The 27,940-nt window shown below is 33.9% G+C and overlaps 1 protein-coding gene across 1 annotated transcript; it reads left to right on the top strand.

The window, feature by feature from the left end:
• Window positions 1–1,294: 1,294 nt before the first annotated feature.
• Window positions 1,295–26,017, top strand: LOC124532583 (aminopeptidase N). The gene is made up of 15 exons (XM_047107543.1): window positions 1,295–1,380; window positions 6,534–6,611; window positions 7,245–7,507; window positions 8,219–8,413; window positions 9,643–9,798; window positions 11,366–11,505; window positions 13,906–14,095; window positions 14,406–14,556; window positions 16,524–16,735; window positions 17,524–17,707; window positions 18,059–18,260; window positions 19,380–19,654; window positions 19,989–20,188; window positions 24,209–24,523; window positions 25,621–26,017. The coding sequence occupies exons 2-15, from the start codon at window positions 6,546–6,548 to the stop codon at window positions 25,886–25,888; spliced, it is 2,817 nt and encodes a 938-aa protein (XP_046963499.1). The 5' UTR covers window positions 1,295–1,380; window positions 6,534–6,545; the 3' UTR covers window positions 25,889–26,017.
• Window positions 26,018–27,940: the final 1,923 nt, after the last annotated feature.

Here is a 27,940-nt window from a genome sequence, read left to right as displayed (position 1 = left end):
ACAAATTATTTACATATGCGGCGCCCCTGCCTCGCACGGTACTGATAGTAAAGATGTATTTGTTTATGACATCACATTAGAAACTGCTAAAATTGTCCGTATTTCTTTACTATATTGTCCATGTTTTATATACAAAAATCTTCTTCTCGAATCGATCTGTCTATTAAAAGAAACCACATCAAAATTCGTTGTGTAATTTTAAAGATCTTAACATACATAGGACAGACATCGGTTCTATACTATGTAATGATGTCATGTCGTTCCTTTTAATTCTTTTGTATCATACGTAAAGCATATACATACTGTTTAGTATTATGTATAATACAATGTTTCTCACGTTAGTAACTGTTCGCAGGCGTGCTCTCTTTTTAAGGCGGTCACTGAAAACCAGCGTCGGCGAAATATGCTGAGTGACGTCCTTTTGCATCGTTGCAACGTACAGACGCCATTATTTTTTCTTTTTTTTTTATACAACAGTTTAAGGAATATTTTTTGATGATACTATGAATTTTATTTTAATCTAATGATTTATATATTATTGTTGGTTTTTTATTGAATCTTTTTTGGTATAATAGGTTTTTTTTTATAATAGTTACTATATGTATGTATGTATCATAAAAATGAACCATTTAGTACTTTAATGTTTCTCCCAAGCTACATGCTAGTGGATACGATTTGAGCGTATTACTTTATTTTGCTAAATTTCTTAAATGTTAACATTCAAAAGCCACTTATTTATTAAAGCGTACACTCATTTTTGTTTCGAAGATAAACTTGTAATAAATTATAGTAAGTTACTGTAGTTACGGCTAAATGGATTTAGATAGATTTTGATCGCTGGATAATCTGTAGACAGAATTAGTAATAGCAGAGTTAGGTAAAGTAAAGTAATAGATCGTAAATGTCCTACTCCAGGCCTCCTCTCCCCTCGAGGAGAAGGTTTCCAGCTTATTTCACCATGCGGCACCAACGCAGGTTGGTGGATTTTCATGTGGCAGAATTTCATTGTAATTAAACACATGCATTGCCTTACGATGTTTTCCTTCACCACCAAGCACAAGATAAATTATAAATATAAGTAGAAACATATATAAGACAGTTCTATCTTAGAACTATGGAAAATAAAATTGGTAAATTACCTGTATGTAGTGAACGAAACAGCGGCTAAAGGACTGTATTTTATATCAATTGTTGCCAAACTATTTCAAAATGAGAACAACAATAGTATTGTGTTTCGGGGTATACGTGTTAACATTAGCAACTTACAATACGTGTGACAATCAGTGTCGTCAGAGCAAATAGGGCATATCCTGAACCAATTGAGTTGGTTCAAGCTGGTCGCAATTCATACGCCTGCTATCCGCCACTACGACCTGACTTGTAAGTAACTTTCGAATATTTTGCACGTATACCTACTATAGATAACTGTTTTTACTGTTGTTATCATAGCTAGTAAAACCTTTTTACATATGATATAGAAATATTGTTTTTTTTTTTTACAAAATAGAACACAATAAACCTTTTTGAAAATAGAACGATTTATTTATACGTATTATAGATGACTGTTTTTATTATTGTTATCATAGCTACTAAAACCTTTTTACATATGATATAGAAATATTATTGTTTTTTTTTTTTTATAAAATAGAACACAATAAACCTTTTTGAAAATAGAACGATCTATTTATGTTTTGTTGTGAGTTAACGAGAACATCTGCAATTGAACATGAATAGTGAAAATATATTTTAAATATGGAGTTCAATAAATCTATTTATAACATATGCTAATTGCAAAACATATTGTAAAATTGTTGAATTGTTCTTAATGTAAAACGTAAATAAAGCAATAAAATTGATAGTAATGATTTATCTTTTATTAAAAAAGGTATAGTCTGCTATGATTTTTGTTATGGGATTTTAAATTAAAATGCACTTTATTTAGTAGGTTCTTCTTTTACAAGTAATTTGAATCGTCGTTTTGTATTTTTGACATGGTGATTGTTCTTTGTGTATGCACGTCTGGCTTTGTACTGCCCACTTTTTAGATATTGTTATTTTATTGTAAGTGAGCGTAACTACAGGCACAAGGCACATTTTACTGCCCAAGGTTGGTGGCACATTGGCGATGTAAGGAATGATTATTTTGAGGAATGTTTATTGGTGGTTTTGTATATTCACCAACATAATCGGTGTTGGTCCGCCTGAGTAAAATATCGTAAAGCTACACCGCAATTGTGTAAATGTGTACAACGACGTTTCCGAATGATTCTACCGAGATGAATCTGTTCTTTTTTATATAATCAAAAATTATACATGTATTAATAACATAGCAATGTATAAAGAATAGCATATTAATTAATATTTTTTATAAAAAATGACATGACTTTATATTAGTTATATATGGGGTCTGTGGAATTTTTAAAGACTCATATCTTAGAATTCTTTAATAATGGGATCACAGTGTCTGATTGTGTGTGGATTTATACAATCATTGTCACTGTTTCCATCAAATCATCGTTTTTTTTTTAATATATTTTTGTATATGCTGTTTTAGTTGTTTTTGTTAATATATCAAGAACATTCCTACTTTTTCAAAAAAATCTCGTTTCAAATGCCTACATTACAAATGGCTCGAATATTGCGTCAATTGTACTAACATACGAACACTATACCGCAATCAAATCGAAATATAATCAATGTCGATAGATGGAATATATTAGGGATCATATGATAAATAAGTAGAATTTTCCCTCTTTTGTAGTTAAGGCTAGTTAAGAAGTTGGATCTGAAAAGAATCGAGAATACATCCTAACCGTTATATGGTAGAAGATTTGCCGCATGACTGTTTTTGGAGAGGGAATACAAACAATTTCATTGCTACACATTTGCCAGGCCTGTATTCCATCTGTATTTATCAACCGCGTGGTTCCATCTAGAAGTTCTTCCAATCTGTCATAACGTTAAGAGTTTAGTACACACCATATCCATAAATTCCAACAATCTTAACAATATCGTCCGACACTCGTTTTACTTTTTAAATTGACGAGTTATATATCATTGTCGAATTCATTTAAATTCATACATTTAGTTCAAGTGATCCAAGGGATCTAACGAATGGATAAGAGCTAGTCAGTCTATGAATCGTCATCCCATATAAATATATTTATAATAGAAATTACATAACAACATACAACAACAACAACAGCCTGTAAGTTTCCCACTGCTGGGCTAAGGCTTACTCTCCCTTTGAGGAAAAGGTTTGGAACATATTTCATCACGCTGTTCTAATGCGGGTTGGTAGAATACACATGTGGCAGAATTTCTGTGAAATTTGACACATGCAGGTTTTCTCGCGATGTTTTATTTCACCGCCGAGTACGAGATGAATTATAAAGACAGCTTAAGCACGTGAATATTGAGCGGTGCGTGCCTAGGTTTGAACCCACAATCATGGGTTACGATGCACGCGTTCTAACAACTGGGCCGTCTCGCCTCTCGTAGTAATAACATACGATGACATAACAAATATTAAATAATACCCATACGTTGTTACACAATGGCAAGGCTTAATCTAAGGATATCGGTAAACACGTTTGTGGTCAGTGAACTACAAAATAAATTTCATAAGTTTTTCCATTAAAGTTTACCGTGAAACGGATCTGGAATTGGGTCAACTCTTAATACATATATAATTTGCATCATTATCGTCGTACGTGCCTGTAAACATGTACTGTAAATTATGAATATGGCTTTCATCCTACTATTATAAATGAAGATTATTTTTTTACAAATAAGGTTTTAATCTGTCATAGGTTATTAGTAGGGGTCTGCATAATTTGTGTATAAATTCAATCTCATTTAGCGATGGTTATTGTTTAGCCATAGTAGGGGACGGCTTTTGGTCAGTAAGAGAGTTAAAGGCTAATAACTACTTTCTGCCCGCGATTTCGCACAGATGCGTCAGAAGGGAAGGGGGAAGAAACAGCCTGTAAATTTCGCACAGCTGGGCTCCTTTCTCTTTGAGGAGAAGGTTTGGAACATATTCCACCTACGTTCTAATGCTGGTTGGTGGAATGCACATGTGGCGGAATATCTATGAAATTAGACACATATAGGTTTCGTCAAGATGTTTTTTCTTCACCGCCAAGCATGATATGAATTATAAACAAAAATTAAGCACAAGAAAATTCAGTGGTACTTGCCTGGGTTTGAACCCACAATCATCGGTTAATTTGCACGCGTTCGAACCACTGGGCCATCTCGGCTCTAACTATAAGTTCGTAGGCCTTAACATGTAGCATAATTACTCATGTCGCTACGTAAATGATTTTGGAAGCTTTAACAAAAACGTCGAAACTAAGTATAAATTTCACGTTAAGTTGTAACGTATAATTATATATTTATCACAAATACATAACTAGACTTATAACTCTGAGAATGACTGGTTTTATGTTATATATTTTATTTAATCTATATACATAATATGTACAGTGTACTGTGTATGTACGTATTGTAAAACAACAGTACTCAGTATTGTTGTGTTCCGATTTGAAAGGTGAGTGAGACAGTGTAATTACAGGTAAAAGGGACACAACGCCATAATTTCCAAGGTTGATGGCGCATTGGCGATGTTAGGAATGGTTAATACCACAACATGACCACTTACCATCAGTTGGTTCATATGCTCGTTCACCGACGTGTAACATAAAAAATCATTTATTTTTGTGTAATACCTGTTGACTTCCAAGCAGGATATAATATTAATTTAAATAATTGTATTTAACTTACTTGACTTAGTAACTACTGTGTTTCATGCCGGTTCTTCTTGGTAGAATCTACTTTCCGAACCGTTAGGTAGCTTCGCTTAATTGTAAAATGACGATTCAAAAGTGCTTCTAAAAGCGTACTTGAATAAAGTTTATTTTGATTTCGATTTTGTATTTCTATAATATGTATATGACTTTACGACACCATTTTCATTCATTTATATACATATAATGCATATAAATAATTTCATTTATTTTTTCTCGTTTTACACTTTTATTTGATTAATTTATGACTGACTGACTTCAAGACCCATAGATATATTAATAAAATATTAGTCAGTTTTTCTACCAAGAGATGTTGTGTTATCAACCTGGTATCACGGAAATATAATACGGTATAAAGACGTCGATCCTGCATAAGAACTTTTTCCCATCTAGTCTAATAGCCATTCCAGAACGGGGAGTGCAGATTTATTTATGCACTTACTCGAAAACTATAATGGCACCTGTTTAATTGGCTCTTCTCTGTTAATAATGTTCACCGCGGAAACTTCCTATATAGTAAAACAGTAACAGCCTGTAAATTTCCCTCTGCTGGGCTATGGTCTCCTCTCCCACTAAGGAGAAGGCTTGGAACATTCCACTACGCTGTTCCAATACGGGTTGATGGAATGCACATGTGGCAGAATTTCAATGAAATTAGACACATGCAGGTTTCCCCACTATGTTTTCCTTCACCGTCGAGCATGAGATGAATTATAAATAATTAAGCTCATATACATACATATATAGCGGTTCTTGCCTGGGCTTGAACCCGCAATCGTCGGTTAAGATGCACGCGTTCTAACCACTGAGCCATCTCAGCTCCTTATCTAGTTACCTAGTAATAATATATAAAGGTATTCATATATAAAACGCTATATGTACTTGAAGCCAACTTTAACCTGCTTCTAATTCGTTGTATTGATTTATAATTTCACAATTATGAAAAGATATAAATTAATTTGGTAATAAGATGGTCTAAGAATTGGATCAAGCTTGAGCACATTTAAGGCGGAGGGGTAAATTAAGATAATTTGTCCCTTCTTGGCGCTTAAGCTTGCTTCGTATCAAATTTCAACAAAATTTGATGAGCGACATAATCGTGAAAGCGGAACATATAGACAGAGTCACTTTAGCATTTATCATATTAGTAGTTTATATATGTGTTGTTGTTTGTCATGTATTTGGCAAAAAAATGTCGTTAGAAGATTTATAGAAACTCTAATTGTCACTCTCGGCTTCGCTCGCGTTAGTTAACATATGTTAGGCAATAAATAGCCAATGTACTTTCTTGCTGTTCAAGTTTGCGTCGTACCAAATTTTATCAAATTCGGTTCAGTGGTTTGGTCGTGAAAGAACGACACACAGACAGAGTTACTAGTTACATTAATATAGATAATAGGTCCTTAACAAAATTAAATCATAAAATCAGCAAACAAAAGTTAAATCATAACGAGTTTAATATTATTTACATTAAGAAATTATTAATTCCCTATACAAATACCCACCTTTCATCTCTAAAGGAGTACCCTTAAAGGAATCATTTCCGTTGTCTTTTCCCGAGACTCAAGTTACCTTCATATTAAAGTTTAACTTAATATGTTAAGTGTAATCTTGAAGAGGTAACAGTCAGACTTTGATGGATACTGGATGGAATGGGATGGAAGAAAAATGTGAATGGAATTGGATGAAAATTTTCTATATCAATTTATCAATTGTCAACAGGTTTACACAATCATGAAGACGATAGTGTGCGTGCTGGCATGCATGTGTGTGTCGTCTTATTCCCTGCCACCGGATAAGGTGAGTTAGTGCCCCGTTCGCGCCTCAACTCGTTAGCTGTCGAGCTCACACGTGATGATGTTAAACACCTATTCCGAGACGAGACTTATCACGGCGTAACGAGTAATTTTATTATCCTCCTAAAATAACCTTTGGAAAGGTCTCTTAAAGGCAGCGGGGTTTAATTTAACGCTGTAATGGATGTTCCAACTTTGCAAGTTACGATATTAGATGTTTGGGAGAAACGTAAATCATTTTTAAATTCCGTTTTATATTTAATTAAGTAATTTGTAAACAAATACGCGCTAATAGATTTATTTTTTAGTCGAAGATCTCCTTAATTCTTTACTTTATATGCTACACGCAAGGTTTCCTCACGATGTTTTATTTAACCGAGATGAATTATATACACAAATTAAATTCATGGAAATGCAGTGGTGCTTGCAAGATGTACGCTACGATTTACGTTCTTACCACTACGCCCGCGCCTTCTCGAGTCTGTAGTGAATAGATACAGGTGTCAATCAAGAACTGTTTGTAGTGCAAAACATAAAACAGAACTACAGACAAATTGGGACTTCTGTAATAGGAATAGGCGACCTTATATTCTCAATAAGAGATGTGAATAAGCTAATTATTACAATTCATCCACAGATACACGCTTTTCACATAATCAAAACAAGAAGCATAGATTTGAACAATGCTTATGGTTTAGCAATGGAAACTAGACTAGAGAAATCAGTTGAACCGACAGGCTACCGTTTGGAACTGGAACCGTACCTGGAAGATGCGATATTCGAAGGTCACGTGAGCATCAACGTGACGTGGTTGGAAGATGCGGACACAATAAGCGTGCATTGCGCTCATGAAATTGAAATCACCGAGTCGGAAGTCAAGGCGCACATACCGAGTAATTCGTAAGTTCTATGAAATAAAGCGTCTTCGAAACACTTTATAGAGCGTGTTTTGTAAAGATAATTCTTATGTTGTTTTAATAAATTCAACTCATGGAAATTTTACTAGGAAGCACAAGACTGTCATGAACTGAATTTTTTCAAGCAACAGGTAAAATATTTGACAGAGAATAAACAACAACAGCCTGTAAATTTCTCACTGCCGGGCTAAAGTCTTCTCTCCCCTTGGGGAGAAGATTTAGAACATATTCCAAAACGCTGTTCCAATGTTGGTGGATAACACATGCAAAATTTTTATGAAATTAGACACATGCAGGATTTCTCACGATGTTTTCCTTCACCGCTGAGTACGAGATGAATTATAAACACAAATTAAGCACATGAATGGTCAATGTTGCTTACCTGGGTTTGGACTCGAAATCATCTGCGGTTCTTGACAAAGAATGCTTGAATATATTTCACGGTCATGAACGATAGTTTTCTAATATTTAAGTAAACTCCAGTACACTAAAGTACAGCTCTTTAATTCAATTGATGCAATAATGAATCTTCACAGGCAGATATCATCTCAGCGAGAAGAAGAGCAAAAAGATATGCTTGTAGAATTATTGTGGCGTTTAGTTTAGAGATTAATATTAATGCGACATCGTCTCGATGTATTCCTCTGCGATAAAACGCTTCAGGTATTCTTCTAAATAGCATTTTATATCATAGGAAAGAATTACAGAAGATTCCAATCAAGAAAATGTCTACTGATCCAAAGAAGCCGATTGTTACACTACGTCTGGAAAAGGTGGTTCCGAAATCGTCTATTGGGTTCATCAACTTCAGTTTCAAAGGAAACATGGAAACGTCGTCGACGGAAGCCTTCTTCAAAACAGTCTACGTCACAGACCAGGAGGTCGAGAGGTATATCCTTAACTGTAAAAGATATTTCAACAATATGTGATCATTTTAAATTGTATATTTGAAAACTTCGTATGTAAATACTGCGTTTTAAAATTTTACGCTTCATTGATTCGAGTAATATGAAAATATTTGTTTACCGAATACAATTATACATCATTCATATTTTTAGTAGTTTGGAAATATTGGATTAATAAAGCAAATAGTGAAAATCGATAAAGAAATATTTGCTATCACGTACATTCATTAATATAAAAACTTTATTCAATCTTAAAAAATATTACAGTCAATAATAAGAAATTATAGTTAGTTCATTCAAGACAGTGTGAATAATGCTAAGCCGTATGAAAATGAAAATGAAAACCATTATTTATTGTTTAAAATATTTACCAGACTTCACCAGATTCATTAAACATAATAGGCGTTCTGAGTAGTTTTAGTCAACGACTACCATGCGGTAGTCTATTTATTTGATTAAGATTTTATTCACCCACCTGTTTGTCTTCGTGTCACGAACTAGCCGTGAGTTACATTTATGACATCGTGTGGGTGTATGTTTACACACCCACACAAACAAGCATCAGACAAAACACTTTTAATACCGCCAATATTAAACTGTTATTGTTCTTATCGCAGCATCTTTGTGTCGTTTATTCATAACAAAGAACTCCGAATGGGTTTTAAATTTAAAGTACACGGCCTAACATTGCTTATATCATTCATCAGTATCGCGTGGTACGTGGTAGGTGGTACCACCTACTCGTAAATTATTCTCCAGCTAAAAATCTATGGCCCGTATTACTGTGTTCCGGCTTATGAATGATATAACATCTTAGATCACGTGGTTAGCAATGACGATGTGAGTAATAAATTATCATGTGACGTCGTATGATTTCCGACGTAATATTTTGAACGTGAACTACCATAATTTTATTTAAATAATACAGTAGTTATAATAATAATAAATATTGGACAACATCGCATACATTACACTGATTCTAATGTAAGTAGCTAAAGCACTTGTGCTATGGAAAATCAGAAGTAACGACTGTACCACAAACAATCATACCCAAGACAACATAGGAAACTAATGAACTTTTTCTATATCAACTCGGCTGGGAATTGAACATGGGGCCTCAGAGTGGCGTATTTATTAAAATCGGTGTACACACTCACACACGCTCGATCACGGAGGTCGTCAAAAATTATGCTTTATAAATTATATTTCATAGGATGGTAGCAGGTACCCAATTGCGTCCCAATAACGCAAGGCGGATGTTCCCGTGTTTTGATGAGCCTGGATACAAGACGCCTTTCGAGCTCAGCGTGGTGCGGCCTCGGGGTATGGTAGCCCTTAGCAATACGCCCGTAGCGAGATCTGAAGATATGTAAGTATTTAGTCCACTGCCTTACTTGTCTAGCTTATAAAGGTCCTTTTAATTGCCTTATTATAATATTTTTCGGCTTCCACTATATCATACCAAGTGACCAAGATGAAGTAAGAATTGAGGCTGTCTGTCCATATGTATTCTTAGATCTTTATAACTACGCACCGGATTTTGATGCGGTTTTTTTAATATACAGGGTTATTGGTAACTCGACGTTTATCCGTTATCCATTACAATAATTATCGGTCCAAATTTAAAAATGCCAGACAGAAAAAATTTAAATTTTTGTTAGAAATGAAAATTAAAAACTTAATATTATATATATATTTCAGTTATATATAATATAACTGAAAATTAATATTGACAAATATCCAGTGTTTAATCGTTTTTATAAAACAAAAGAAAAAAATAGATTTTAATTGATACTTTTTTTTTAAGTAAATTTTTGAAGTTGCATTTTTGACAAACTTTGAAAAAAGCTAAAAAACATGATAATTCAAAAATGTTTCACTTTTGGATTATGCATATGGCGGTTAAAATTATTGCAAATAGTCACCCCTATCACCTCCTAATGGATATACGTCGAGTATAGAGCGATTCGAGAGATTTTATATTATTATATAAAAGAGAATATAGTAAGGAAACAAGAATAATTCTGTAGTATATTTAGTGTCATTTGACAATCAATAAGTAAGTGTAATGCTTCTATATTGAATAAAGGAATTTGAGTTTGAGTTTGAGTCAGCACCCGTTCGAAGCCAGGGCGGGTCGCTAGTTGCTTACAAGGGCGGTCCCGCAACGTGAGAATTTGCTTGTAGTAATAGTTCACAACTTGTAATGAAACAACATTGTAAAAACATCGGATTCAACTGCAGGAGTGCTCAAAATCAAAGCTTAGATTGTTACATTACAGGATGCTCTCTGTGAGGGATGCATAAGGCTGTAAATCCTTTGTATTGGATTTGAATACCGAATTTATCAGGGATTTCTGTTAAAGAATTCTGAATCCCTTTGACTCAATTCGGCAGTATTACACTCCTACACCTCGGAAATCATGTTAAGCTTTTGACCTGATTTCTCTCTGGTTGTCAGATAGATATCTCATCGATAATGATTACAATAATTACATCTTAGCATTTAGTGATATTATTAGTACATTCGTAAATTAATTATTAATAGATGAAAAATACTTTTGCATTAAAATTGAAATGCGTTTTTGATGAAACTATGAATATTTTCTTGGTAGGGCTTTGTGCAAGCCCGTCTGGATAGGTACTACCCACCTCATCAGAGATTCTATCGCAAATCAACAGTACTCAGCCTTGTTGCATTCCGGTTGGAAGGGTGACTGAGCCAGTGTAGCTAAAGGCACAAGGGACATAACGTCTTAGTACCCAAGGTTGGTGACAGATGGCGATGTAAGGAATGGTTAACATTTCGTACAGCGCCAATGTCTATGGTGACCACTTACCATCAATTGGCCCGTATACTCGTCCACCAACCGATAGTGATAAAAAATAGTATATGTATGTATAAGTTATTTTAATTTTACTAATCATAATACTAGAAATGGAGAACCAAATGCAGTATGGGATCATTTCGAGAGGACTCCACCAATGTCGACTTTCACGCTGGGCCTCATCATCGCTGAATTGAAACAGCTCGGGGAATCTACTCATTACAAAGATGACAACGGAAATGATATCGGTAAGGGCATATTAAGCGAACGTTTTGACACCAATATTGCAGGCTTGGTTTATATTATATTTTACTATCAATAAGCTAATGTTACACTTCTTTAGAAGTAAATATTACTCTTGATGGTCTCGAATTTTAAATATATTCATTGACATATTCAAATTATAATGTACAACTCTTTTGTCAAATGTTTTTTTTTTTTTTTAATTATCTACATCTATGTCATTGCTCCAGTTACAAATAAACATATACCACGTATATTTTTTAAATTTAATCATTAATCAATAACAGTCTGTAAATTTCCCACTGCTGGGCTAAGGTCTCCTCTCCCTTAGAGGAGAGCGGTTCGGAGCATAATTCGCTGCATCAGTTCGGTTTGGTGTCTATATATGTGGCCAAATTTCGATGACAATAGTCACATACAGGTTTCCTCACGATGTTTTCCTTCACCGCCGAGCTCGAGGTAAATTATAAACTCAAATTAAGCACATGAAAATTCAGTAGTGCTTGCCGGGTCTTGAACTCGCAATCATCGGTTAAGATGCATGCGATTTATTATATAAGCGATTATTTAGGTACTTGTGATAAAGATATTAATTACTGCATATTTTATTTTATTCTGTCTCTCTTTCTCTTTCTATAAATGTATATATCGCTTTCATTTGTAGCTTCATTCAGCAGATTTAACTCATCGCCTCCCCCTTTGCGCTCCAGTCGCCGCTGGGTTTTATTATACTTTTATCGTCATTTTGACGTTCATCCCTACAATGCTATTAAGAGCGTAATACTGCTTAAGTATTAAAAGCTTATAGACTAAGACGCTGTCTTGTTTTGATATCTTTCATTCTGTTTCTAACCAGAAGTATATGCTGGGTCTTTTTATAATTAAGAAATATATTACCGATAACATAGGCAAACACCGGCAAGCACTATTGTATTTACTTCACATGTGCTTACTTTGTGTTTAAAATCTTTTTATGTTAGGCGGTTGAAAACCTGTGAAAAATGTGTCTGTTGTCATGTGCGTGGTGGAATAAACTCTAAACCTCAAGGAAGAGGAGACCAACAGACTTTAGTTTATCTATAACACCTAGCTAGCATAGCTATGCTCGCAACTTCCTGCGCGTTTGATTTTAAAAAAAAAGTTACTGGTGTAACCTAATTTACTCTTTATTACATCAGCTATCTCCCAGTGAAAGTCCCGTTAAAATCGGTCCAGCCTTTATAGAGGTTAGCCGAAACGAACAGACAGATAAAAATTGTAATAAATTTTATTTTGGTATTAGTAAAACACACACATACATTTAGTAAAAAGCGGTTATTTTAATATTACAAACAGACATCCCAATTTTATTATTATTATATACATATCGATTTATAACAGCAGACAAGAGTGTGCCTATACAAACATGTGGACAAGTACTTATAACGTACTAAAATTTATAAGATTGATATTTCAAATACCCTTTGTAAGCGTAAAATATATCGGTCTACCAAAACCGTAACTTTGCCGTTGTCTGCGAAATTGAGCCATCAAGCAAACAATGGTTGATGGGTTTTATATGGGATACTTCTCCATAAAGTTTTTCTACTTTACACATTTGAAAATATTATTTAGTTATCGTTTTTGTACCCATGATCGATAATTATTACGCTTTTTTTACGATACATAGGTACATATAATAAGATTGGAGTGTTTGTTTGTAATATTAAAATAGCCCTTTTGTTACTCAATGCATATATAGTATACGTATATACACGGTACATATACCAAAACAACATTTTTTACAATTTTTGTCTGTCTGTTTGTCCCGGCTAATCTCTGGAACGGTTGGACCGATTTTGACGGGACTTTCACTGGCAGATAACTGATATAATAAGGAGTAACTTAGGCTACAATAAAATTTTTTTGTTAAATTCAAACGCCTACGAAGTCGCGGGCACATTTAGTTGCGAATATTTCTTAATCTAAATTCGATATGTAGCTGTTTTTATAATAAGAGAAGTTATAAAAATACTTAAAATGAATATATACGTAAATTAGTCTTATAATATATTACTATTTTTTTATGTTTTCATTAATTTATTTCTTTTCATTAAGTTACTTCATTGTATGTATAAATAATATAGAAAAATGCTTAGTGAAATTTGGTCCAATAGCCGTTTTTTCACACAGCCAAATCAAAACATATGCTTTTAAATATAATTTTATTAATAATATTAAAATAGAATTTTAAAGTATTAATACAATTCTAACAAAATACATACTACCATGCACTATTCAATATAAGTGTAATTTTATTGTAACCAAAACAAGTGCAGTCAATTTTTATGTATTTATATACCGACTGCTTTTGTTTTGACATTTCGTTGACTAACAAAATATGTTTTATGTCTTTGTTCACTCAGAACTACGTGTGTGGGGTCGTCCAGAATATTTGCAAGCGCTCGAAGGTGTTAACGAGAAAGTGGCCCAAGTGTTTGGCGAAGTGGCCAACTTCTGGCAAGTGCCCCTTCCTTTACACAGACTTGACATCGTCGCTTTGCCGAGCTATTTCGGAATCAGACCTGCTGATAATTGGGGACTGATTGTTTTTAGGTAAATGTTTCAGAGTAATAAGGTAAATAACAATTGAATCTATGAATATACTAAAAACAGGAAAATATGTTTGTTAAGTCATTGACCTTTATCACTTTACCAAAACGCGATGTATAAACTAGGTGGGTATCACCCACTTTGTACACATTCTACCGCAAAACAATAGTACTAGTACCTACTTAGAGTATTTTTTTTGTGTTCCGGTTTGAAAGGTGAGTAGACCATTTAATTACAAGCATAAGATGTAACATCTTGGTCATCATCATGTCATGGATTGTTTTGAACAGTCCTGTATTGTCGTTCCGTGCAGAGAGAGCGACCTCAGCAGCCGGGGCTATCTGCAGCTGGCGCAGGAGGTCTCGTACCAGTGGCTGGGCGCGCTGGCCACGCCCGCGTGGTGGAGCGACGCGCACCTCAACAAGGCGCTCGTGGGCTACCTCGCCGCGGAGATCGCTTTCAAGGTACCCTAACTCCTTCCCTATAACAGGATTTTGTCCAAGCTAATTGGAATATGAATGAGTCGAAATGGCCCAGTGGTTAGAACGCGTACATCTTAACCGATGATTTCGGGTTCAAATCCAGGCAAGCACCGCTGATTCATGTGCTTAATTTGTCTTTATAATTCATCTCGTGCTCAGCGGTGAAGGAAAATTTCGTGAGGAAACCTGCATGTGACAAATTTCATAGAAATTCTGCCACATGTGTATTCCACCAACCCGCATTGGAACAGCGTGGTGGAATATGTTCCATACCTTCTCCTCAAAGGGAGAGGAGGCCTTTAGCCCAGCAGTGGGAATTTACAGGCTGTTGTTGTTGTTGTTGTTGTAATTGGAATATATTTTTTAAATAAACAAGCAATACTTTGATTTCTAATTTCCTTTTTATGAGGTAATGAAGCCAGTTTATTTACAGGTTCAAACATAATGTTAATATATATTAAATTTAATAGGACTATTTTTTTATACAAAACATTAAAATCTATCCAGTCGTACAAAACCGAGAAACTAATAAATAACAGCTTTACTTACCTAATTTCTTTAATCTTAGCTATATCTACTTTTCGTAATGTACAAATAAATAAAAATATGTATATGAGTATTTACATACTTACACATTCGAAATTATAACTTTTGGTCTGGATAATACAAACGTACAGTACTTTAGAAAAGTATATATATAATTTACATCTCCAGACTTATTATTTAAGTACTCAGATATGTATTCACACTAAAGACATGTCTATTTTTGAGGTATTAGTTTGTCAAATAAAATGAAGATTTAGTAGTAGAAGCGTTTAATATATTATAGTAAAATACAGAATCGAAAGCAAAATTCCCGGTAGCGTGAAAAGTCTTTTTCTGCATTTCCCGAAACTTTAATTATAATTATGAAATAAATTATAATTGCGACACAAACTACAGGGATTCGCATCATTATAATGCTTCGGGCGCTCCATTTTCGTTTTATATTAAAATCTGAGTGTAATTCGTGTAACTATTAATGCTATAGTTATCTTTATAATCAATGTCGCTTGTTACTTTTCGACATTTTACAATGTTCTGTAATGAGTTTCTAGACTATTATGATAGGACTCTGAACTCTTACCATACAATATGTAAATAATTATTTTTTACGAAAAAAACATTTGACTTACACAGTCAATTGATAACGATTTCTTACTATTAAATAAATTCCCAATACATTCTATTATTGTGATATTTGCACAGATCGACTGATATAAGAGTAAAACCTCGTTTAGGTACACACATCTGTTTCGATATATGGTAATTTCGTAAAACTGTCTACGCTTCATCTTCTTATAAATATTTTGTCAAATTTTCTTTTCTTATATATAATATATAATATGTCAGCCATATTTATTTTTATTAATACGACACATTTATAGGAACACGATTTGGCGAAATTGGTCACCAATAGGCCAATATTTTTCACGCATGCACGCCCTGCGTGCATGCATAAAAAAGCGATTAATCGCTTTTTTATGCTCGTGTTCAAACAAAAACTTTGAAAACTGATGAACTCCAAATTGTCCAACCCTTCGCCTTCACGCATGGGTTGATTTTCATCCAAAAAACATGTAATTTATTTAATGAACTGTTTTCAATCTTTTACCAACAACAACAACAATAGTCTGTTAATTTTCCACTGCTGGGCTAAGGCCTCCTCTCCTTTTTACCATTAACGAATAATTGATACTTAGAACAAAAAGCCTTCTGCGATAATTCAATAATTAAATTTAATGAATTCTATAGTTCCATGTTTGTAAATTAATATGAAATATTTGGCCAATGTTTGGCTAGATATTTCCGTCATATACCAAATTGTCGAAAGCATTACTCAATAAGACCTCAACACGCCTTAAGCGATAGGAAGGAATACGTTTTTGGAGACATAACGTTCTTTTCAGATAAATAACGGTTCAGAGATGGAGGAGAGGTGGCCGATGACGGTGCTGTACTCCCTGTACTACGAGTTCAGCAAGCGGTACCCACACTCTCGCATCACGGGCATGAAGCAGGAGACAGCTTGTACCAAAATAGAACTGCTCTTTCGCATGTTTAACTATACGATCGGTGGGGATACGTTCAAGAAGGGAATGAAGATGTTCATTGGATCCAAGTAAAGTTGTTTTTATTACATAATTATATATCAGAGTTTGTAAATCATGAAATAATGAAACATTTATATGGTGGGCTTCACTGGTATACTATATTGATATTGTTGCCCTTGTGCTTGTTACAATAGATACAATCAAAATTTCTGGGGTAGGAGCAGGGTCATTCTTTGGCTTGCTTATATTTTATATTTAGTTTTTTTGTTATTGTGCCCATGACTTACATTTGTAAGTTACAATTTAGTTTAATTATGATATCTTAAACAATCTGTTAGAAGATTTATAGAAACATTCTAAAATAGGTCTAGTTTCTCGAGACTGCTGCTACAAAATGTATTGAGCATAACATAAATCTACTATACTATAAGTACATAAAACACTTTGCGAATACTAAATACTTGGTGGTAAGGCTTTGTGCAAACCCGTCTGGGTAGGTACCACCCACTCATCAAGTATTCTACCGCCAAATAACAGTACGCAGTATTGTTGTGTTGCGGTTTGAAGGGTGAGTGAGTCAGTGTAACCACAGGCACAAAGGACATAACATCTTAGTTCCCAAAGTTGGTGGCGCATTGACAATTTAAGGAATAGTTAATATTTCTTACAGCGTCATTGTCTATGGGTGATAGTGTCCACTTACCATCAGGTGGCCCATATGCTCATTCGCCAACCTTTAACATAAAAAAAAAATTAAACATTATGCACATAAATAAATTTAACTGAATATTGAATATCAAACGAAGTGCATTCGATTGAAAAATCGTAACTTTTATTTTAACGTGATTATTTTTAGAAAATTCAAAACTTTCACCGGCGATGACATTTGGAATGCTCTCAATGCAGCCGCTATTAGTGATGGCAAGATACCTAAAGATGTCGACGTTAAAACGGTAGCAAGTAGTTGGATTGAAAAAGATAGACTACCACTTATAACTGTTAAGAGGAATTATGATACAAACTCGGCTATGGTGACACAGGTGCGTTTTTGAATTTATTTTGTACCAAGACTTATTATATTTTAAGGAGAAAATTTAATTTTTTTCAATTAAGTGATAGTCGATATTAAAAATAATCAATTATTTATATATCCTGCTTATTTGTAAGCCTTTCCAGTATATGGAACTAAAATTTTTTGACACTCACCATACATTGGGTACTTTTCGCATTAGAAGAAATTGTCGGATTCTTCGCAAAATGTCTCACAAAATATTATATTTATTTTATTGATTTAAGATCTATTTTATTTCATTTCGGACTGTGTGAATTTCTATAATATGATTTTTCAAACACACAAATTGTATTCATAATAATGATTATGAAATGTTCAGAAAGTCTACCTACGTGAGCGACCCCATGACGTCCCAGACGCAGCCAAGATGCTGTGGTGGGCGCCGCTGGTAATGGCCCGCGGAGACAGCCTCGACTTCACCAACACCACCCCTGTCGCATGGATGAGGAACCACAAGGATCTAAATCTCGTCAATTTGCCTGACAAAGATCATTTCATTATCGTCAATCCTGAGGAAATTGGTGAGTAATTAAATTAAATAAACTTTGAATCAAGAAACGATAGAAATTAAAAATCAAGAAATTAATATTTAATAATATTTTTATTTCACTAAAAAATATATAAATATGGTAGAACTAAGCCAAAAGTCTCAAGGTATAATAACATAGTCATCAAATGAACCACAGATCAAGTACTGACTATCCTAGCTAGGCTAATTGAATAACCTGTGTTAAGGATAATCGGTTCTAGGCAATATTTCTAATGTATTTTAGTAAACAAAACATATCTCATGTAGTGTTTCTAGATTATTATAGTATATGAATATTTTACTTGAATTAATACTTCAACAACAAAAGCCTGAAAATTGCCCACTGCTGGGTTCCTCTCCCTTTCAGTAGAAGGTTTGGAGCATATTCCACCACGCTGCTCCAATTGAAATTAAACACATGATGTTTCCCTCACAATGTTTTCCTTCACCACCGAGCTCGAGATGAATTATAAACACAAATTAAGTACAAGAAAATTCAGTGGTGCTTGTCTGGGTTTGAACCCGCAATTATCGGTTAAGATGCACGCGTTCTAACCACTCAGCGATCTCGGCTTCTTATGCCACTTATATTAGTTTAGAACATGATATTTCATAAGACCAAAGAGATATAAGATATTAAATTTTCATGAATGTAAAACCTATTCAAAAAGCCATTCAGTGAAACTTCTTCGGGAGTTGCATTTCGAGGCTGAAGTTGAGAGGCCTTTATGCATGTCTTCTGAAGTAAATAGAAGTTTCGCTTCTGTTACGTGTGCTAGGTTACATTTGTTTTGATTATTCATTAATTAGTAAGTTTGGTGACTTGTTAATCTATATTTATACTATTACGATAGGATTAGACCAAATCTGTCATAATAATTTTCCGATATTTTCATACAAATACTAACTTTATAATAAAATCCAATCGTAATAATTATTTCACATACATTTTAAAATAAAAGTAATTTATTTTTTAATTACTACCGATTATTAACACCGATATATGGGAAGTAATAAATGGGCTAACGGCATAGATTCAAGTGAATTGACACTTTTGTGACGTTTTAAATTATTTTTAAAAAGTTAAAGCTAAATAAAATTTAACCAACAGCACCCTTTCCCGTTAACTACGAGAAAGACAACTGGAACCTCTTGTCTGCGTACCTTCAAAGTGAACAGAGGACTAAAATACCAGAACTGACAAGAGCCAAACTTTTACATGACGCATGGAACTTGGCATATGCTGGCGAACTGTCTTTTGCTACGGCATTCAATATGACATTGTTCATGAGACACGAGAGACATCACCTGGTATGGGATCCAGTTTTTACAATGATAGACCACATCGGAAGGCACATATGCTCCTGTATCCATGATAAGTTCCGGGTAAGTGTGTCAGCATAGAAAATGTCATACAACCTCTTTGCTAATTTGGATTTTATGATTGTAATTAGTTCTTGATCGATATTCATTTTAAAAGCAGTAACTAATAATTTTACTCTTCAATATAAATCATAAATCCAGTAATTTTTGTAATGTAATTTGCTTAAATTTCTAACATGTAAATTATGTACTAATTATTATTTTTATGATGTGTCTGGATTATTCTTAATATAGAGCGCTGTAGTATTTCATAGAAGTTTTTGTAATTTAGTTTATTTTTACGTGTGACAGGAATTCTGTAATAATATTTCTTGAAATATCATTTAACATATTTAAGGCTTATGTGCGCATATTGTTAACTCCACTGTATACTGAGCTGACAAAAGAAGTGAGGGACGATGAGGAGAATTGGAAAAAGAACCTTCGTACTTTGACTAAGACTTTCCTCTGCCAAGCTGGATACAAGCCTTGTGTGGTGGAAGCTCAGGAACAGTATGCCAAATGGATCCAAGCTCCCAACCCTGATGAAGGAAACCCGTGAGTATATAAATCATTTATAAGGAAACGGTAATTATGAATGCGAATGAGTGTAGTAATTTCAAATATTCCATAGTCATTCCCTCAAATACAAAGTTATAGATATTTATGTATTTTACCAGATTTGTTTCAGTATGTTTGTTTATTTTTTAAAGTCTAATTGTATCGGTTACTCATTATCATAATCTTCTTTACATGTCTCAAAGTTAACATGGAACTTTTAATTGTGGTTGCTATAATTAGAACTTTTACGCGTATCTCAAGTTGTGTAATGCAGAACTTTTTCGTAATTAAATCTCGAATAAAAATGTTCTGAGCAAAAGTTTAACCATGTAACAAAGAAAGAACCAACAACGTAACACCGCGATTTGAATAATACAGACATTAGAATATATTAAAATGGTACCAGGGCGTGTCTGTTACCTAAATAATTCTTGGAAAAAAGGTAACTTCTTGAGAATTTGCTTAAAATGCCGAATTTTTGGGGAAATTCCTGTAAATGAAGCCAAAAATACTAATTTTGTATTCATACTTAATACATGTCTGAGATTGGACAAATACCTATAACCAAAGATTTAAATCGTTAGATGCGCCCTCACCTTCAAAAACGGTGGAATAATTTTTACAATGCGTATGTTGACAAGTCGCTTACGATGCCTTACGCGCTCACACGATTGCGTGCGAAGTACGGTCAACAAATTCATAAAATTGTAAAATGTAAGAAATTAGGTTGTTAAAGGAAATAATTTGAAAATTGCAAAAAATATAACACGTTATTAATAAACACTTTTAAATTTAACAAAAAAAATATAATAGTACTATAAAAAATTGTATTAAATTTTTTTTGTTACTGCATTAAATTTATTCTCCATGAAATAAAATCAATTTATTATACTTTTCCCTGTTTGTTCTTTTAACATTTTTATGAATATGATAAAGGCGTACATCAGCGTAGCATTTAATTACAGACTTTATTAATTGTATTTTATGGTTCCAAGTTGCTGGTTGTTCTACGCAGAACAAACTAGACTAAATTTCGTAGGTAACGTTCGTGTGTCTTGTGGAAATCTAAATAATAAAAACGTAATTTAAGAAAGGTATTCTCAATTATTTAAATTTTATTCCAGCACCAAATAAGTAACTTTTGATTGAACCACTGAACCATTTTTAAAAAACACCCATCATGTACTAAGCTAGATTTCTAAGAGCAAAAATATATTTTGACGGATTAATATTACAAAATATATTACGGTGCAATTTAAAACATTTTTTGTAATATAATATTTATAAAACATAAAATGCCGACGCTACCACAGGATTGCCTCTGTTAATGTCCATTTATAGATGATCCCTTTCCAAACCGCTTCCGTAGTACTTCCGTGTATCTAGTTATATTAGTTAATAGAATGGTACTGAGACAATAGTTTCATCTCTGTTAATTACATACATTATGCCATACTACTTTCTCTGTCGCACAATTTCTTTCATTTCGTGGTCTTTTCGGACATCGGAATAAAATAAATTCAATATTAAAATAAATATAAATAGTTACGAGTGAAATGTTACACCCTGGGCTTTATTATTATTTCTTGAGTTGTGATTGCACTTTCGAAAGGCACATGACGGCATTTTGCTATTTTTTTTGGATTATAATTAGCGCAATAATTACAATGGATGACGTCTGACTGTCACTGCGTATAAATGAACACTGGTAGCGAATGAGTAAGCTCACTCATTTGAGGATTGACACATATTATAGCGGTGATACTATGGCAGGGGCGCATCTAACGATTTAAATCTTTGCCTATAACTGAAAACATTTTGAATACCGCGAGTGTTTAGTTTTAGTGATCATATTTGCGTGACACGGATCTAGTTGTTTATTTTCAGGTGCTACGTTTAATTGGGTAGCTATTTGTTTTAGAATTTGTCATGACGCTTTTTTTGTTATTTTTTATTTTTAACAGGATAGTCGACAACATACAAGAATTGTGACTATAAGCACATATCTCTTGGGCATCTGTTAGTTAATTATAATGATTAAATTTTTAAAAAACGAACGATGTCGTCGATTCCAATAATGATACTCGTACATTGACCTGAAACATTGACCCTTAACTGTATTCTATACAATTTATTGGGTTGAGTGTTCCCTTTTCGCCGGTCGAATTTTATACAACAATGTACACCTTTTGTTACATTGACTCGTCATAAATCTTCATTGTGCGGTAAGATTGAATCTAAATAAATTGTGAGCCCATTTATTGGACGAAACGTGGAAACGAAAGGTGGATGATACGTCCATTCGTGTTATGTGAAGCGTGAAAATTTAATTTAATCCTGGCCTCTTATGTAGTGAATATCATTCTCCATTAGCAAATGGGATCCTTACGGGTTATCAAATATGTGACATAGTTAACCTTCATCGTTATTTCAGGTTGCTTAATAAATAAATATCAGTGGTGGATTTATAAATCTGCCGCTAGTAGGCTAGTAGGATATTCAATTTTGGCGCTGGTACTTTCCTTATTCCATCGGTTTTTTCCCATTATTAGTATGATTATAAACTAGGTGATATTTCTGTCAGTTACTTGATTATTTTTGTACGGACTACGGACGTTTTTTTTAATTTCTGTAAGATAATAACAAATTTGGGCTAAATTTGCCGCCCCTCTAAATCTGCCACCGTAGGCTCCAGCCTACTTAGCCTATTGGTAAATCCACCACTGATAAATATAGTTGTTGATATTGCTTTTTGATAGTCCATCTTTGTCGGTACCTAACCTCAATTCGTTTATAAATAGATAGGAATTTTATCTATATTGAAATTCAGATTAATAGACATAAATCGTTACATTGCATGCATTTCAGCCGATATTGTCCGAAGTAATATAATACGGTAATCCTGTTTCAAGTAAATATGTTCAAGCTTAAAACTTTAAGTTGATTCACTTAGTCGTTTCAATGCCTTACATTTAATACATATCCGATATTACTTCATCGATCTATGTTTGTACCTCTTCACGGATTCATAGGGATTGTGGAACTCACTGCTGCATTCTTTTTAGTATAAAATACTGTGGTGGAATCTTTTTTGTCTCATTCTCTCATTACATAGGAATCGTAAATAAAAAACGACTAGAAAAATTAAGAGCGCTGGACCAACTACAAATCCTAGTATTCTTCTGAGTCCATGGCTTAAACCCATGTCCTTGAAAATTATCGTCTAGATAAACGAGGCTCGAGTACGGGTTAAATATTGTTATATTATTTAAATCCAAATGAATATATAATATTTTTCAGCTTAAAAAGAATAAGCTTATAAAATATTTTATTGTTTTTGTTGGATGCAATTTTCTTTCCATCTCCCATTGTTGTTGAGATTCATCATTCAGTGTGCTTTGGCCATTAATAATGTTACGTATTGTTCAGGTTCTCGACGGTTCCTGTTTAGTCTTATTGTTACTATTTTATACATAAATATACGTTAATAGTTTATGTGGAGTTTTATATACACTATAAAAAAACATCTAATTGAGGGTTTTATTGTATTTTACGTATGACTTGCTGTGCCCTCGACTTCGCGTGCATTTAATTTTACCAATAAAGTTGTTGCTGCAGTTGCTCAGTTACTTCTTGTAACATCAGCTTTCTGTCTTGTCAGTGAAAGTGTCATCAAAATCGGTCCAGCCGTTCCAAAGATTAGCCGGAACAAACAGACAGACAGACAGAAAAAAATAATTAGAAAATTTATAAAAAATATTATTTTGGTGTATTTATCTTGTATACATACATATACTCCAAATTATTATATGTATAGATAAAATTTGCCTATTATTTGTACGATGTTTGACAGTTTATGTGATACATGCCGTTTTCAGGAATAAGTTAGAATAAAATTTTTAATCTCTTCTGTGTTAATATTTTGGAAGTAGTGCGTAATACCGTTTACAGTATTGAATATTTACAAAATGCTATATTAAACTACTAGTATTTTTTTGACAATTATTCTTTTTACAGAACATCCAACCAGTACATCTGTCCAGTATTCAAATGGGGCACACAAAAGGAATGGGACTTCGGACTCCAGAGGGTGATAAACTTCCCTCCATCTAGGAAGCAGAGTGAAAGGACGTACCTTCTAAAGACCCTCGCTGGTTGTCCAGTAGACGAATATAAAGTCCAGAAATTGTTGAACATAACTGTTCTAGAAGGCAATGGAAACTTCACTGAAACTGACCTGTTCCTTATATTCAGTATGCTGACTGGTAATTCTCAAGGTTACACGGCTCTGTTCCATTTCCTTAATGATAATTGGGATGTTCTCAAAGAGAAGTAAGTATTATATATTTTCTTAATGATCTTTTTAATTTATCGTTACGCACCTTAATGCGGACTTAAGTGTGCTTTTAGACACTCTATGGCTCTTGAGTATTTTACACATTTTTAAATGAGAAGGATTTCTAAACATTGTCATGCTAATGATTTTTTTATGCTACTAGTTAGCGGACGAGCATATGGGTCACGTGATGGTAAGTGTTCACCACCGATAGACAATGACGCTGTAAGAAACAGTAACCACTCCTTACGTCGCCAATGCGCCACAAAGCTTCGGAGCTAAGATGTTATGAAACTTGTGCATGTGATTACACTGGCTCATTCACCCTTCAAACCGGACCAAAACAATACCCAGTAATGTTGTTTGGCGGTAGAATGTCTGATGAGTGGGTGGTACCTACCCAGACAGGCTTGCACAAAGCCCTACCATCTTATATTAAAGAGCATCGGCGAATCCACGTTGAATTCAATAATAGTTAAATATGATATTTTCTTTAAAATAATAATTGGGTGAATTTTTGATTTTTGATTACGAATTAGTTACTTCATTTTGAGGCGTAAAAAAGACATAATGTATGTAACCAATTAAGCTGTAAATATTTGTTAATACGAGAATAATATACATCAGTCAGTTTGGAAATGTTTACGGATTAAATCTCTCTTTGATCTGGAAGAGAAGGCTAATTAACCAGACTATGCGTTATACTCAACTAATGATAATGCGTAATCGATTTTCTATACCGTATATAACAAGTGTTACAACAACAAACAGCAGCCTGTAAATTTCCTACTGCTCGGTTAAGGCCTTCTCTCCCTTTGAGGAGGTTTGGAACATATTCCACCAATGCTGTTGATTGGTGGAATACACATGTGGCAGAATTTTTATATAATTAGACACATTCAGGTTTCCTAACGATGTTTTTCTTCACTGCCGAGCACGAGATGAATTATAAACACAAATTAAGCACGTGAATATTCAGCGATGTTTGTCTGGGTTTAAACCTGCAGTCAGCCGTAAGATGCACGCGTTCTAACCACTCGGCCATCTCGGCTGTTTTGAATAATAAATATCTATATACATTTATTCTTTAAAGATTCTCCAGCAAAACTAACATCTGGGATAACTTGATCACATCGGCAACGTCGCAGTTCACGACACAAGCTGGATTGGAGCTGGTTTCTAATCTGTATGTGGCTCACCAAGGGGAGTTCGGTTCAGCGGAACATATCATAGAGAAATCCATGAGGAACATCAGGGAAGAAGCCAAATGGTCGGCAGAGAATTTACCAGTTATCGAGAAATGGCTAGACGATTACCTCAGTAAAGCTGATGTTAAAGATGACCAATTTGTAAGAAACTAAACGTATGTTTAAGACAAATAGAATAGTTAATTTAGAATGTATAAATATTTTTATATGACGAATGTTATTACTATATACGAATTGTATATGAAAATTTGAGAAAATAAATGAAATGAGGAATTTGTATCTACACATTTATTGTATGAATAAACAAAAATTGATGATGTGGCTTCTTTTGATTGGAGTTTGAAGATTAACACAACTTTAATTGGTGATGCTAAAATTTCCCAGACAACAACAACAACAACAAAAGACTGTAAACTTCCCACTGCTTAGCTAAAGCCTCCTTTTCCTTTGAGGAAAAGGTTTTGAAATATAGCGTGGTGGAAACGCTGTTCCAATGCGGGTTGGTGGAATACACATGTGGCAGAATTTCTATGAATTCAGACATTTTTATATATACTTCATAGATAAATTCTTCCACTGCTGAGCCGAAATGAATTATAAACACAAATTAAGCACATATTATGAATATTCGTCGGTGCTTGAGTGGGTTTCAACCCGCAATCGTCGGTTAAGATGCCCGCGTTATAACCACTGGGCCATATCGGCTCATTTTTTATCCTAGACGAGAACAATGCAATTTAAACTCACCTTTGTACCTTTCCAATTATTTAAATAACATATTATATTGGATTAATTTTGGCATCCGATTTTGGTATCATTCTTACTAGAATTATTGAAGCAAATGACTTAGTTTGATTAATAATAATTATTATTTTTATCGACGTAAACAAGATGAGGAGATATGCATTAATTTTGTATATTTGTTTGTAATTTGTATCACTTTTTTTAATTTTTTTAAATAATGATTATAGCTTGGTATGAGGGCATTGAACTTCAGATTCTACCGGCAAATAGCACTTAGTAATGTTGTGTTCCAGTTTGAAAGATGAGTTTACTCTTAAATATATATTCAATGGTACTGTGAAATTGTCTATAGGCGGTGATCAGGTGACCCATTATCCCGCTCGTCTACATATTACATAAGAAATAGTATTAATATTGAATTGAATATATCAAACTATGTAAATACTTGTCCTATGGGAAAATAACGTAAGACTATCTTTCAATGTAAAGAAATAGTTGTCCTTTGTAAGCCACCAGGGATGTCTTCAGCAAAAATGTTTGTAGTTACATCAAACATGTATGCATAAAATTTCGTGTATGATAAGTGAGTGTGCTACTATAGGCACAGGAGACACAATATATTAATTCTCAAGATTAGTGACGCATTTTGAAAGGAATGTATAGTAATATTATAAATATGAAAGTGTCTCTGTTTGTTTGTCATGTCCATTACGATGACACCCCAATTTTTGAATTTCTATTAAATGACAGCACATGTTTTTGACACAGTGACTGTTTTGTCACTCATGTCGAGTCCATGAATATCTATAGAGGTGCGCGCACATTACGACGTGACATTTGTGTCTGCATCTGTACATATTCACGGACTTGACATGAGTGACGAAATGTTGTCTTAAATTTTCGCGATTATTACACATTGAAATAAAACTAGTTATAACCGATTTGAATCGTGTATATTAATTATTTTTGACATCCCGACGTTTCGAGCACTTTACAGCGTTCGTGTTTACGGGTAGGTAAGGTGACATTTGTCTATTTGAAGGACAAAAGATATATTATTTACAGCTACCGCCAACGATTTCTCAATTGGTATCTTGAGTAACGTTCCGGTTGCACGCAGAAGGCACTGACTGTATCTTTAGATCTTGCAGTCTGTTGGATTTGGGATTTTAAATTTTTAATAAGCGGATCCCAGGTGTTAGAAAATCTCCAACCATCTTCTTTATTGAAGTTCGGATGTGTTTGAATTGCAATAGCCTCGCGTATCATTCTAGGAATGTATCTGTATTCTCTAGCGAGGATCTGTGGTTTATCAAATCGAATAAAATGGTTAGGTTTATCCAGAGCATGTTCACAGACTGAAGACTTTGAAGAACGCCTATTTTTGGCATCTCCTATATGTTCCTTGATCCTGGTACCGATACTTCTCTTTGTTTGGCCTATGTAAGATAAACCACACTC

Source organism: Vanessa cardui, chromosome 9 (assembly GCF_905220365.1).
Source record: "Vanessa cardui chromosome 9, ilVanCard2.1, whole genome shotgun sequence".
Lineage (NCBI taxonomy): Eukaryota > Metazoa > Arthropoda > Insecta > Lepidoptera > Nymphalidae > Vanessa > Vanessa cardui.
Note: the sequence above shows the minus strand (reverse complement) of the source record. Positions and strands in the feature narration are given on the sequence as shown.

What these genes read in the sequence shown, in the direction of transcription:
- LOC124532583 (XM_047107543.1), top strand. Translation starts at nt 6,546, where the DNA reads ATGAAGACGATAGTGTGCGTGCTGGCATGCATGTGTGTGTCGTCTTAT. An exon ending in AAGATGTTCATTGGATCCAA is followed by an intron (nt 16,736 to 17,523) that starts GTAAAGTTGTTT and finishes GATTATTTTTAG; the next exon opens with AAAATTCAAAACTTTCACCG. An exon ending in CGTCAATCCTGAGGAAATTG is followed by an intron (nt 18,261 to 19,379) that starts GTGAGTAATTAA and finishes TTTAACCAACAG; the next exon opens with CACCCTTTCCCGTTAACTAC.